This window comes from Pangasianodon hypophthalmus, chromosome 18 (genome assembly GCF_027358585.1).
Source record: "Pangasianodon hypophthalmus isolate fPanHyp1 chromosome 18, fPanHyp1.pri, whole genome shotgun sequence".
Lineage (NCBI taxonomy): Eukaryota > Metazoa > Chordata > Actinopteri > Siluriformes > Pangasiidae > Pangasianodon > Pangasianodon hypophthalmus.
The window spans coordinates 6,683,342-6,698,467 of record NC_069727.1 but is presented as its reverse complement, the minus strand read 5'-3'; the positions used below and the strand labels follow the sequence as shown (position 1 = coordinate 6,698,467).

General features: G+C 39.4%; 1 protein-coding gene across 8 annotated transcripts in view; it reads right to left on the bottom strand.

The window, feature by feature from the left end:
• The window catches only part of flncb (filamin C, gamma b (actin binding protein 280)), a 74,730-nt gene extending 64,402 nt beyond the window's left edge, over positions 1 to 10,328 (bottom strand). For 3 of the 8 annotated variants that reach the window (XM_026923701.3, XM_026923702.3, XM_026923708.3), the window contains exon 1: positions 9,500 to 10,326. In XM_026923701.3, coding sequence (XP_026779502.2) covers positions 9,500 to 9,899 — 400 coding nt within the window. In that variant the 5' untranslated portion in view covers positions 9,900 to 10,326. Of the gene's footprint in view, positions 1 to 9,499 lie in introns of all 8 variants that reach the window. The other 5 variants (XM_026923705.3, XM_026923707.3, XM_026923700.3 and 2 more) reach the window with 3 other exon arrangements.
• Between the last annotated feature and the right edge of the window lie 4,798 nt (positions 10,329 to 15,126).

The window sequence follows — 15,126 nt, the reverse complement described above, 5'->3', positions numbered from 1 at the left end:
TCACACACACATACACACACACACAGACACAGAGTGAAAGGGGGAAAAAGATAAACAATATTTTAAGATGAGACTGCTGAGTCTGCTGATTCCTCACTCTTGAGTCGAGACAAATGCACACACACACACACAGAAATGTTTAGTTCAAGTCAGAGATGGATACAAGCCGTCATGCTGACACATTAGCAAGGATTTCTCCTCTAAAGTTCATTCCTGTAATGAATTGCACACTCCGAGAAACAAAATATGTGAGAAGAAAATGGTTATGCAAGAGCAGGGTAAATCAGTGTGTTTACCACATTCACTATCAGATTCAGTTCCTCTGGTGAAACAGAAATAAGAGGCAAATACACAGAGCACTTCAGAAACACTCAAAATGGAGTACTGTAAACCGAACATCTGTCTGTCCACAGCTGTTGCACAAACACACACAAACACTTGCATACATATGGTTACACATTCCCAATAACTGCTCTCTGGGAAATATTCTTAACATATTGTCTCGCATTCTGCTATTCTGCTTCAGATGCCTGTTTTGCTCTTTGGAGGTTTAGCAGATGACTCAGACTGCTGCTGATGTCTGGGAGATTGGGGCATTCTTCTGGCAACCCAGGGTCAGCCAGTCAATGACATCATCAGGCTGTTGCTGACAGCTCTCTGTGCCTGACACCGTCGACACCAGACACTGCCACCGCGTCCACTCGGGCTACTGGCATTCACAGCCACACTGCAGGGGTCACATAGTCACCAATATGACTCTCACTCCATGTATTTCCACAGCCGAACTATAGTTTAAAGTTATTTATAGCACAGCGCTGTTGAATTCTCAATTCTGATTGGTCACAGGGTGTTGATTAATTTTCTATAACAGCAGCTCTGGCAATAGTTCCAGCTGCATGGCAAATCACAGGTTTATATTAACGCACTTGTTCTAATGCGTTATCATTTCTATAGTAACAATTTACACAAGGACTTTTACGACAAAGGCCCCATGTGAACAGATTTGCAAAATGTCCGCAATGTTGATACAGTGAAATGTCCTTTGAGGAGATGTTTATTTAGCATTTGGAAGGAGTCTCCAGTGTCAGCGCTTTGTTACAGTCAGAGGTGACACTGTAACTTTAAGTCTTCGGGATTTACATAAGTGATAACAAGAACTAACTTGTTTCCTGGACATTCCACAGGATTAAATGTAACTATAAATGGATAAAAAGTAATCAATCTCAGGGTGGTAACGCCCTTTTGCTTTGCATCGCATCATACTGCCATTGATTAATTCCCCATAACTACCGGTCATGTTTTATTCCTTACGTATGTACCAGTCATAGTATTATCCTTTGATTATTTCTGTCATTTACTTTTTTAATGCTTCTGAATATTCACTTATAATTTACCCTTCATTCTGAACAGTCATATCACATTATTATGCATTATGGGAAATTAGATCATTAATTTCCACTTTACCACAGCATTTATGAAACTCTTTTTTTTTTTTTTACTGACAAACTTCCCAATGGTCTATTAACCATTACACAAAAGTGTTAGTGATGATTTGGGGAAATACATCCATGTAGGTGTGCATTAAATCCACAGAGGACTATATTTATATTTATATCCTCCACTCTTCTACATGTGCTTGCTTCATGTTCAGGCCTCATTCAGCTAAACTGGCATGCGAAATGCTGATTTTCCATCTCCGTACTAAAAAACTCAGAGCGTGAATAATTCATAGTGGGCAGGCGGTCAGCTGGCATGTAAAACTCCAAAACTCAGGGCAAAAATCAAGTTCTTGGAATTTCAATCGTGTACAGCTCCAAAATATTCAAATAAACTTTACTGACAGTTTAATCACACCATATAAAAAAAGAGACATTTGGTCATGCAAAAGAATCAGAGAAAAAAAACACACACTCACAAAAAAAGGACCTGCACATGAGCATCTGCTTTCATATACATCTAGAATGAACTGGGTCATGTTTACAATACAAATGATCAGATCACCACAAGCGTCATAATAACAGTGCATACATAAAAAGTAATGTAATTATGTAATATTCTAGTAGAAAGAATGCTTATTACTTCACTGAGCAGAAAGCAGAATGTGGAAACATGTTATCAGTATTTGAGAAGGGAAGTCGGGACGGGAAGATTAGACAGCACTTGGACAATCAAAGTGTGTGTGTGTGTGTGTGTGTGTGTGTGTGTGAGTGCTCATTCCACTAGAACATTCCATTGAACTGACTAGCTGACACATGGTAACAATTAGAGACACTATTTTATCTGAAGAGGAGAGTGAACATGCACACAGAGCAAGTGGGGCTGTACATTATATATACGTTGGGGGTGGGGAGTAACGCTAACACTATCAGTCTGAGTGCTACGTGCTAAGCTATATTCTTAAAATGTCTCTGGGCTGTAGTCAGAGAAACTTCCAAGGCAACTTCAGGCAAGCAAACGCTTCAAAATGGCTTGATGAAATCACTTACTTAATCCCCTTCCTAATTTAATTAACGACAATTAGATGGTCAGACATTAAGTTCATTAAGTATTTTTTCTGCTAAAGATACCGGATGCTTTCAAATTAGCCTAAAAGATTTAAATTAGCAACATGAACACTAGCATCTTTCTCCCTCTCTTGAAAATAAGTCAGTTAATAATTTCCTCTGGCCATTCATATCTCACTTAACTCTAAATCCTGACGAACAGAGGATCGAATCAGCAGGATTATTTTTGCACTGTTTTATAGCTGGCTAGATAATAGATAGTTATTTTGGCTGACTAGATAACCCTTATTTAGCACTCCAAATGAAATAGAGCTATAGTCTGAAAATGTCAAAGATTTAGCTAGCAAAATCACAGTAATAGTTTCATCAGACTATGCAAAGTAGCCTAGCTAGCTTTACTACAGATTGGCTTAGGGTTAACCATCATACACAAATTTGCATTTCATTTTAATAAAATCTATTCACAAGAAATAGAGCTCCTGTAGGAAAACATCTAAATATTTAGCTAACAAACTCGACAGTGACTATTTCATCAGGCTATGCAAAGTAAGCTAGCTAGCTACCTTTGTGACAGTGCTCAAATAACATCATAGCAGAAAAAATAGTTTACAGAGTCAAGATATTGCGACAGTGCTTTAAAAAATAACTTCAAATAACATCATAGCAGAAAAAAGTTTACAGAGTCAATATTGACAGTTTCCTCTGTCAAGACAAACATCATTCCAGTCTGAATTGAAGATCTGATTAGCATTTTTGATCTACACCATTCTGTTGAAGGTAGATTTCTAGATCGCAGCTGTCATTGGACTGCCTTTAGAAGCTGCCAGTTGCGGTGAAAAAACATTTACTATTGTAAACAAATCTGCTTTTAATTTTAATGAAAATCTAATTGCAAGAAACAGAACTACTGGATAAAAAGATCCTGGATTTAGCTAGCAAACTCAGCAGCAACAATTTCATCAAGCTAAGCAAAGTAGTCTAGCTAGCTACCTATGTGACAAAGTGCTTTAAAATTATTTCACAGCCAAAATGGATAAAACATGTACTATTACAGACAAAAGGAATCACAGTTATAAACATGCAGTGCCAAAAACTATTAGAAGTATTAGAGGAGGTTCAGGAGTAGCTTTCTAGTGGTTGAATTTTGCATTAACAGTGATGAATTTCACAAAGATTGTGTCAAAAATAATGTACATTTTCACTGAATTATGGTATCAGAGCTCAGCTCTGCCTGCTGTTTACATAAATCAAAGGTGTCAGAGCTCTGCTGTTCAGAGATAATGGCAAATTCCCTAATTAAAAATGTGTATGCAACCTACACTAACACATACCCATACATAGCAAGACAGAGAAAGTGAGAGAGATAAATTAATGCCCTAGTTGAATGGTCTCATTCACTCACCAATTCTCTTTCTCCACTACTAATTCTACTAGTCTTAATTCCAGCTGTGTTGTTTCCTAAAGACATCTGGATCTGATACAGTTTAAGTAGAGTAAAATCACATTGGTTTCCAATTGACACTGTCATGCAGTGGTATCCACTAAGTCTTTATTGACCATCCTAAAATTCCTCAGCACTGCTGTCACATTTTATTATTATTATTATTATTATTGTCAGTTTTATAAGCAGCAATGCTTTGTTCAATGATTCAATAGCCAAAGCATACTAGAAAAGGTCAGGTATTTCTACACTGCTTAGTTAGACTTTGGATATCAAGTAGTCTAGCTAGCTACCTAAAAAAAAAATCTTAAAAATTCTTTTTAAAATTCAAAAGCGATGGAAATATCAGTAACAGATAACATTTCCATGTTCCCCACTTTTGGGAAATCTTCACATTCCAAAAGGAGAGCCCTGCTCCTCCAGCTCATTGGTTCAACAGTTCCTGGAAATCGTGGCTGCTACTTAAGTAACCTTTCAGCCCTGCAATCCATTTCTCCCCCTCTCTCAGTCTTGTCCTCCAGCAGCCCCCTCTCCACCCTACTCCGTTTAGCTTGGGGTCTATTTCCAGCACCTGTCAGTGGATAGAGCCCAGAGTCCAGCTGTCTCTGCATCAATCACCCACTCAGAAAAGATCTAATGCAGGACATTTAAACCAAAACTACCGCTACATCACTTGGCAAATGACAAAAATGATCAGATTGTCTCTATTTCCACTGCTTTTTGGAAGACAGATCATCAGGACTGAAGAAGAAGAAGTAAAGCTAGTTTAATTGTTACACCTATCTAATAACACGTTGCACCTCTTTTGGCCTACAGAACAGCATGAATGTGTCCAGGCATTTACATGGGATGCTACAAGATAGAGAACTGATTGTTTTGGTGGCTATAAGGTCTCACTACATACATAGTTCATTTCATGTCATCCCAAACTCAGGGCTATTTGCAGCAAGACTTTGTAGCCATCCAAATGCCCTTGGCAAATTCCTGCTGTTCCATAATCCCAATGCTATTAGATAGGTGCACCTAATAATCTGGCAATTCAGCGTATGATAGGGTTGAGATCTTGGCACAGTGTTGAGATCTTGGCACTGTGCACAGGAGCAAAGAAAGCTCTCTGTAATGCTCCTGGTATTCCACGCTGTAATCATGCTGGAAGTGTCCATCCAAGTGTTGAGAAACTATAGACTTGAAAAGACCCTGGCCTTCAGTGGTGATCAAAAATACCATGTTATTCATATTGGTATCAGGTTCTTAATATGTGTCTGGTAAACATTCCCCACACTGTCACCACCGGCCTGAGCAGGACGCACTATAAACTAATTCTGCTTGCACGTAATTCTGATTATTCCAACAGAATTATGCATAGGAACCTGGACTCATCCAACCAGGTCACTTTTTTCCCCACTTCTCGACGGTCAACTGCTGGTGCTCCTTTATCCACTGGCTGTGCTTTCTTGGACTTCACTAACAACAAACTGTGCTTAGGTAGTTGTAGGTCATTCGAGACAAAGTTTGGTAAGATGACATCCTGCCCACCAAAGTTGAGCCAAGTTTGCATTTCACCATTCTTGTTTGAGGCAAAGGTCCACAACATGATTTGGAAGATTTTTGTTTTCTGCATCACCCCTGAAAGCCGAAAGTTCCTGTCACCAACATACATTCATTCATCCTCAATAACCGTGTTATGCTGGATCTGGAGCTTATTGTGGGAACACAGGCTGGAATACACCAAGGATGGGGTTGCCAGTCTATCTCAAGGCACACTCATATTCACAGACTCATTCACACACAGGGGCAGTTTAGATTAGACAATCTACCTACCAGCATGTTTATAGGAAGTGGTAGGAAACTAGAAAAACAGTAACCTGAGCTGAACAGGTTTGTGAGACGAAAACATCATGAGACGCTAACTATCATGCTACATCTAAAGGCACTTGTTTTACCAAGCCCATTGCTCAACTGATCACCAAACCCATCTCTTTCCAAACAAAAGAAATGTTTTGAAGCATCTACTGAGCAAGAAACATGGTGATTTGAGTAAATTACACTATTTAATTCATTAGTTAATTCTCACTTTATACACCAGATATAATACTACTTAACTGCAGGCCATGGAAATAGAATAAGCATACATGCATGACTCTGTGACAGTGTTGTGCGCATGGGTGAAGGTTACAAAAATCAGGAGTGCAGTACTTCCTGTTGAGGTAGTAAGCCGACTCATATATGGCCTAGCCACTGTGAGTGTGAGAGAGAGAGAGGTGGGCTGGGTGCAGGAGATTTTCCTGGTCCTCTATCAGACGACCCCACAGAGAGGGGTAGAGAGTGGTCCATGACAGGTGTCCTTCTGGAAATGTCCATGTTATCACCAGTGACAGCTGGGCTGAACTCACTGCTCTGACGTGTGTGTCTGAGTCTGCTGACCTATTTTCTTCTCCCCACACACTGTGGTCACTTTGAACACACATCTGCTCCGAATCAAACTATGTCCCTATGTATACTCCAGAGCTGGTCTACTCGCTCAGCCTCCACGTCTTTTGTGCCTCCATGTCCTGACTTGGTCATCATTGGAATAGTATTCGATCTGGTGCCATTCTTCCAATCACTATTTTGTATCTATAGCAAAGACATTGGCACCAGTGATGGCTGATAGGGATATTGAATGGAAGGGCTAAAAATTCACTCATTCAATCATTCAGATGACTCTCAACAATACGTGACAAACTACAGCCTTGGCTAGAAAGAAATACGCCTCTACTTTGTGCATGTATTTTTTTTTCTTACAATAGTTCATGGTGCTATTGTTTTTGGTTGCCACAAAATTTAATAAATCACTTCAAGCCATTTGTTAACTCCAAATAACATGATGAAAATGGCATTTTTAAGAGAGGGAGGCTAGCACATTTATTCTAGCCTTTCCTGATCAGCACTGTAACCATAAATTCTGGTGCTCGGTAATCTCTCGCTAGAGATAGGGAGAAGTATGCAGAGGTACTTAGTCAAGCCAATCCCAATGGATGCCAAAGATGATTTATTCTCTTGGCTTTGATTTTGTCCAAGCGTTCTGCCAATTTTAAATCCCTTTTCCAAAAAGTTGATTGATTACTTATTGTTTTTCCATCAAATTCTATGAAATACTGTAGATGCATCATTTTAATATCTCCTGTCAGATTTTCGAATTCTAACATTGCATAGAGAGAGAGAGTTGGACGTAAAATGAGAGACAGTGGGGGTGAGTACAAGGGTCCTGATGAGACAAGGAGCCCAAAGGGAGCCTCCAGGAATGAAAACTGCCAATACATTAACCTGTCATGGAGAGCAAAATTTCTACTGGCATCTCTTCAGGTGAATAAAAACCTTACTTCTCTCATCATTTTTCTACTATAACCTCATGTTCCTGTCATCAGATATCCACGTCTGCTGAAAATATTCATATCCTGGCTGAGCTATATCTTATCTTATGTATACTGCTTCCTTTGAGGTGTGTGCACAATTTTGTAGAGTATGAACGCGGGACTAACTTGCCCTGTGTCTATTCTGATCCACAATATATTCCACAAGCCTTTAAACAGCATTATTTTAAAGCTCTGACTTTGCGTATGGAGAACATTTCTACAGACTTCTACGTTTCATGAAATTCACTTACACTACATTCTGGACAGCATTAAAAAGAAAACAATTGATTTTCCAGAATAACCCCCATGGTAACGCTGTGTTGAAAATCAATTCTATTCAAATGTCATTTCCAGGCTAACAGCGGATTTCCACATGAAGTATCACACTGAAATCCTTTGAGCATGGATCGTGAGCTGGATTTAGAGCACACACACCCTCCAGCACTGGACACATTCACTTTCTGCGCTTTCTGACCAAGCACAGCTGTGTTAAATCTGTATTGCTCTGTGGGTGTGTGTCATGTAAACGTGCATCTGCACAACAATCCACTACATAGTGTGTCAGTCATGCACAAGAATAAACTGTTGTTCATGTTGTCTAGTGTTGTTTGTCTTATGAATCAGAAATAACAAAACACACAGATTTCTCCATGATGATGCCATCGAAGTATTACGGCTGCAGCGCTGTTAATGTGACGGATCCATCTATTTCACTCTCCAAAATTATAAATATTCAAACACTAAATGTGTCAAAAGCAATTCATTATTGCATGATAAATGTGCAAACTAAACTTTCACTGAGATGACTTGTTTAATAACTTATTGCATGATGAATATGCAAACGAGTGGAGATCCAAAAAATCTGGCAACACTCTGAAATGCTGTTGGACAAAACTAAAACACTCAGTATGAAACAGTGTAGATGAAATATATCTATATATCAACTATTACTGCGATGGATTAAAAACACCCTTTGACGAACCCTTGAAGTGACATTGTTCATGGTTATAAGATGCGACTGTTCTGATGTATCAAAACTCACAAAGTCACATCTGCAGCATCTGGATTCAACAGGATGCCAACACCACATTCACCACATGTGATTTGTTAAAAGTCCATTTACATGCTGCAAAATTCTTAAAAGCTGATAATAATGGGGTAACAATAAAAAAAAACAATATAAAAACACAGCAGGGAAGAGGCACTGATTCAGTTTCATCACAACAGACAGTTTTACACATGTGCTTTTAGACATGCCTGTTAAATAAATGATGTTTCTCCTGGTTACAGCAGTGTTGAGCATTATGATTCACATTACTGTGTCGACTCTTTTAAACTACCAGTTCAAATGAGTCAAACTCTATGAATGCTATGTTAGATTTGTGTGATTCACTACCCAAAGATATTGTGGAGCTACAATTTTTTTTACTATTTTACTTTTTAGTAATTTTTATGTGACAATACCACATTTTTATGTTACATGTTCAGGGTAAATGAGTAAATGTATAATTCATAGTATAGTTTCATGACTGTTTAACTATTATGGGTGAGAGGGCATTTTCTCCTTATGCTCCAGAACTGTGAAACTCACCACCGTCTGATCTTAGAGAAGCCCAGTCTTTTAGTCTATTTAAATCTTCTCTCAAAATGTACTTCTTTAGGATAGCTTTTACTTGATGAATTGTTTTATTATTATTATTATTATTATTATTATTATTATTATTAGTTTGAATTATATTTTATTATAGACTGTTTTTGATGCATGATTATATACTTTGTTTTATGGTTTGTATTTCTGTTTCTATTTTCTTTTCCTATGTAAAGCACCTTGAGAGGCTTTTTTAAAGGCGCTATATAAAATAAAATGGTTTATTATTATTATTATTATTATGACTGAAAATGTAAACAATAATAAACAATATCATCACATTGCCTTTTGATATTTCAGCTGTCCAGCATTCCATATTTAAAAAATAAATAAATAAATAAATAAATAAAATTTCTTGCTTATTTTTTATGAATTTGCTTGTGAATCGATTCGCCGATCGAATCGACTCACTAAAAAAGAGTCGCGCGGCAGGAACCGACTCGCGAATCACTTGCCACTGCACTCTACGTGCTGAAGCTGGACACCGAATCAAACCCAGGCCAGGGCTTACCTATAGACACCAGCTTAATGTGCTCCCTTTCGAGGAACTCCAGCGCGACGGACACGTTCTCCAGCTTCATCTGCCTGAAGTTGGGCCTGGCGTGGTACTTCCTGTACATCTTCTTCTGGCTCAGCACCTCTAGGAGCCCGATGAGCTTGAGGCCATCGCTCAGGTCTTTCTGCAGGTCCCCGATCTTCTTGTTCACGCACTTGAGGTGCTCGTTGCACCACCGGGTGAACGTGTTCTGTTGGATCTTCTTCCACGGCGCGTCCTCGGCCAGGTCCTTCTCGGTGGCGGGCATCTCCTCCTCTCCGCCTCCGTCCTCGCCGTCCTGGTAGTAATACTGCTGCGGCTGATGAAACTGCTGCTGCTGCTGCTGCTGCTCGTAGTACGCGTTGTTGCTCATCATGATTTTTTTTCCTGGTTTTTATAGTGCAGGCAGTCCGTACAGCTGGGGCGCGCGCGCGCCTGTGCGTGCGTGTAAGCGTGTGTTTAAGTGTGTAAGTGTGTGTGTGTGTGTGAAACTTCACCGCAGGCGGAGAGAGAGCGGGGCAGTGCCAGGCAGTGCCAAAAAAAAAAAAAACTTTATAAGTCGGAGAAAAGTAGCAAGCGATGGAGGAAAATCAGGAAGACGGGTATGCAGCTCGCGAGTTCTTGCTTCGTTCTGCGCCGAAACTTGGTTCACAATTTTTTTTTCTTTTTCTTCTTCTTCTTTACAGAACTCCTACAGCGTCCCTGGTTTCCAACACGAGAAAAGAGAGAGAGAGAGAAAGAAAATGTGCTGCACAGAAGACGACGAACGGGAGGAGACCTGCGCGCGCGGCGACGCGGAGACGCACAAATGGCCCCGATCCGCTCGCGTGGTTAAATAAAGCGAGGGCCGGAGAGGTGCTGGTGTAAAGAAAAAAAACACACACACACACACACACACACACGCGAGAGCATGGAGCTCGCGTCACTCGGCTGGACTTCTCGGCATGCCCCTGTCATCGTGACCATATAGAACCTGTGGGATGGAGTGGGGGGGGAGGAGGGGAGGAGGAGGAGGAGGGGGGGGGGTCTCCAATCTGAATACAGATACGCACGCGCTGTCTGATTGGCCCACGCGCACCGCGGGGGATGATGATTGGCTGAAGGCCCCTCGAGCGCCGCTCAAGTTCATATTTTTAGGAGCCCTAAAATTGGGCGCAGGGGAGGCTGGAGTTTCTCCTGCTGTAAACCCAGTGTGCACTCCACTCACTCCCTCTTCCACAGTCGAGGCCAGGAAAAGCAAATGACGGCACAATCTTGTAGAACAAGGTGGTCTGTTTTAATAACAGCGTCCATGAGAGCATATTAAAGAAAGTGAACATGACATAGGCACAAGTTAACCTGGGGGGGGGGGGGGGGGGGGGGCACAATGTGGAAACACTACCATTAATTCTTTAAAAAAAAAAAATAATTATATTACTCTCAACACTGACATCATTGCAAAGAGATTTCGAGATCTGTTTCTGACCTAAGAGCTTGATTTAATTAACTAGAACTGACTGGCTAGAACTTCTATTTTTAATTTTTCCTTGTTTGTCACTTTTAATATGAAAATATCTTCCTATTCCTTTCTGGCAAAGATACTTGGTACAGTAAAGCCTTTAATCTAATAAAACGAACACACTATGCCTTGATGAAAGACTGATGAAGGTTTATACTGTGGCATTTCAACACTCTTTTTAACTCACACCGTATGAGACGATCCCGATAAAATCTAAGATGAACAGACTACGCGATTAGACAATGTCAGATTACATGATGAAGATCCTCTAACAGTCCTGCGAGTCTAAAGAAAATTCTTACATTCTGCTTACGTCAGCAAGATCCAACATGCCTCAGAGTGAGTTTGAGGTAATAAAGATATTTTTCCTGTCTATTAGTTTTGTTTAGGTTTCACCATCACGACTACAGAATTTGTAGCTGTTCCATGGGTTTTGTCTAATCCAATGCCGTCCTGAGATTTTTAGACAAGAGACTGTAACATCGCTTACACTGAGATTTTAATAAAAAATTTAAGACGCTGCTACAACTTTGTCGTCGGCCATCTTTGGTCATAATGACGCTAAGTTGGTCGCCTGTCAGCTCGTCATATTTCTGTGTACTCTAAGACAACGGATCTCAACTCACAAACAAAGGATTGTTTGATGATGTGTGATTTTTGTCTGCAACAATGAAATCGGGCCAAAATTCGTAAAGTGTTAAACCCAGCTTTAAAAATTATACAAATTTAAAATGAAATCATTTCTCTATAAAGTGGTGTGAATCTGTAATACATCATCATCATTATTATCATTATGCCATGGTATGATTAACATTTCCATCAAATTATAGTACCAGAGCTCATCTCTCCCACCCTACAGTTACATCTCTGGACATAAGATTTGATTATTAATAGTGCAAGCCTATTTGATAAACCTATTCTGGACCATGAGATCTCATCTTTGTCAGGCCTATCCATTTCAGACTTGTATTTGTATGTATGTATACGGATCTTACTACATTGCCATAAATACAGTGTGTATATATGTGTGTATATATGTGTGTATGTACACACATATACACACACTGTATTTATGGCAATGTAGTAAGATCCGTTTCCCAAACAGCAGTGTATGCCATGTATTTGAAGCATACTGTGACTCTGGAAGTGAATTTGTGTGACGTGATGACAAATGATAAGGATGTCTAACAAAAGCTGCTGAGCTGCACAGCTTTTCATAGATCTCTTGTGACTTATGGTATCAAATATAGCTTTATAACCATAGGGGTAAAAATATTAGGAGATCACTGGATGTAGCAGATATGTAGTAACTTCATCTTATACCACAGAATTCTTGATTCAGATTGGTCAGAAGGTTGAGTATTTATAATTGCAACAAGTGGTCAAAAATGGGAACAATAAGCACTAACAGAGGTCCATTGAGTTAGGAATCGCTCTGCCCCATGCTCATTCTATGAACATTTCGTTTATGAGTGGGGGACAGGACATTTGATATTACCTCTTCTGTGTTTATCTCACACAATATGGCAATGGCGACAGAAACCCTATATGCTGTATATAAGCCATTTCGATGCAAAATGAACACTGCCATCTTTTTAGTTCATAGTTTCAGTCCCTGATAAGAAAGAATGCAATTAGCTACTTTAATCTACACTATTATGTTGCTAGCTATGTAACTAACTAGGTAGTTGTGTGTTTGGAGTCCAACTATCATCAACCAAAGGCCATCATAATTGCACCAATTCCTTATAGTATTATGTCTGATTTCATGACTGAAAAATTTGCTCATCTGAAAGACCAACAAAATAAATTTCTTTAAAAATGAGGGATATGAAACAGTGTGGTGGCAGTGTCATGTCAGAGATGTTCAGTTTTTTAAGGCTATTCATCTGTGAGGAGGCACGAGCTTTTAAACCAGACATCATTTTGTTCTCTCATTGACAGTTGGTGTACATTGTCAACTTCCAACCTCATAGTATGAGGTTACTCTAAAACTTCACTAGACAGAACCTTCTAGCATACATGTATGTCAAGTGTGATAGCCTCCTGACTACATTTCGTTTGAGATTATGTTGTTATTAATGTCATCGGCCCCACCAAAAATATGGTCACAAGCCACTCCTGAAGGAGATGTTTACAGTATTTAGCATTTTTGGAAGGAGTCCCCAGTGTCAGAGCTGAAACATAATGTTTTTTTGACATGGGGAAGTCTTCAGGACAAACAGTTTGTTTCTATTTGGAACCTTCTCTGAAAGAAAAGCATGTATTGAGGAAAATATTTAGATTTAGCCTGTTTTTCTAAGAATATGAACATTTTGCAAAATAAAACCATATTTTGATTTTGAGAAAAAGGGTTCTTTTGATAGCTATGGATTCACAAAAAGCCAAAAATTCTGTAATGGGGTTCTACATAAAACCTGTAAGGATTCCCCCAGAGGGACAAACCTGGGGGGTTAGTTAGGGGTTTAGTCACTTTTTAGTAAAAACATGCCTTCAGATTGTTATTAATGCAAAATGCAGAAAAGACTACCTTAATATCAACCCTCGGAAACTTGTTTTTTTTTACATTCAGATCTCATACAATCTCATAGAAAGCACTGGAACCTACATTCCAGGTCCTTTAACTTTGTTTAAAGTCTGTGGTTTGGAAAATGGGTCAGAAATGTGGGCGTCCAATTCAGAGCTGCCACTGTGGTGGTCGGCAATGACTACACATTAGAAAGGTGATGCTCAGAGTTACTGGAAGAGGGGGTGAACCCCTGCATTCTCAACTCACCACACACACACACACACACACACACACACACACACACACACACACACACACACACAAATTCTTCATGTTATGTGTGGGGAAGAACAAGCTAATTGTCTCCACTCCATGACATACACAGTCTAAATATAACTCTGAGGCACTCCCATGTATTGTAGTGTGAAGTCATCCTTCTGACTTATTATCTCGGTATGTTAATGGAGTCTCTCTATCTGAGGTCTGGGAGTAAATCCTCAGCGATGAGGAAAATCAAATGATATCACCAGACCAGGTCATTGAGAGTACAGAGTGATGGTGTCAATAAACAAGGAGCAAAAAAAGGAAAGATGATTCAAAGGTAGAACATTCTCAAAAGCCTAATTGCTCAATACTAATGTTTTGTTCAGATCTTTCTTAGTTTTCTGCCCTGAGGGTCCAAACTCTAAGTATGAGTTATATGTATCAAGATATTAGATGGGAGGGCTAAACTCTAATATCTACAAATAGCTCCAGAATGACGATTAGTGTTGAGCAATGCATTATATCACAAGGTCTCATTAAAGCGTAATAAGAATGATGTGGTGCAGACTATTACAAATACTCACAAATACGCAGACAGGCAGCTGTATTCGTGATTTCTAACTCTTTTTTTTTTTTTCAAGTCTGTAATGCTCTTCTGGATTCATGCCGTGTTTCCTCCGAATACCAAACATGGGCAACAGAAAAGTTTAACACTTTCATCCAAACCAAAAAGCCCACTAAACTTATGGTTCATTCTGTCATTTTGTGTAATTTGTACTTTGATTGGACAGTGTGTGCTCAGTCTAGCTACTTTATTTTTAACTCCAAAGGCATTTTGATAAAATGAAAAAAAGGATGATAGAGTAAATAATCCATATTCACGTTCATTATACCTGCAACTGTATTTCACGTGCGCCTTCTCAGTCACTGATGATGCCATGATGTGTCAGTGAAGCAGGTTGAAAAATATCAGCCCAAATGGAGATCAATTCTAGGGGAGTTTTCACTTACAATGTAATCACCTGACACAACTGTCACTGCAGGAATCTACAGTCTCAGCTAGAAAGAAATCAGCCCCCAAACATCAGACATTTTTTAACAGCAGATGATCTGATGTGGATTAAACCTTATATTGATGGCTTTTTATCTGGGAAAGATAGCCCTGCTAGCTCATTTCTACCAGCCGCCACTGCTAGTACTGATCTGATCACGTCCAGTTGACCTGTGTGGCTTTCTCATGCTGTTCTCCAGAAAAAATATATTTTTACTTGCTTTTGTCATTGAACTATGGTAAAGGTCAAATGATCTTTCTTTATTAACCCCTAAAAATCT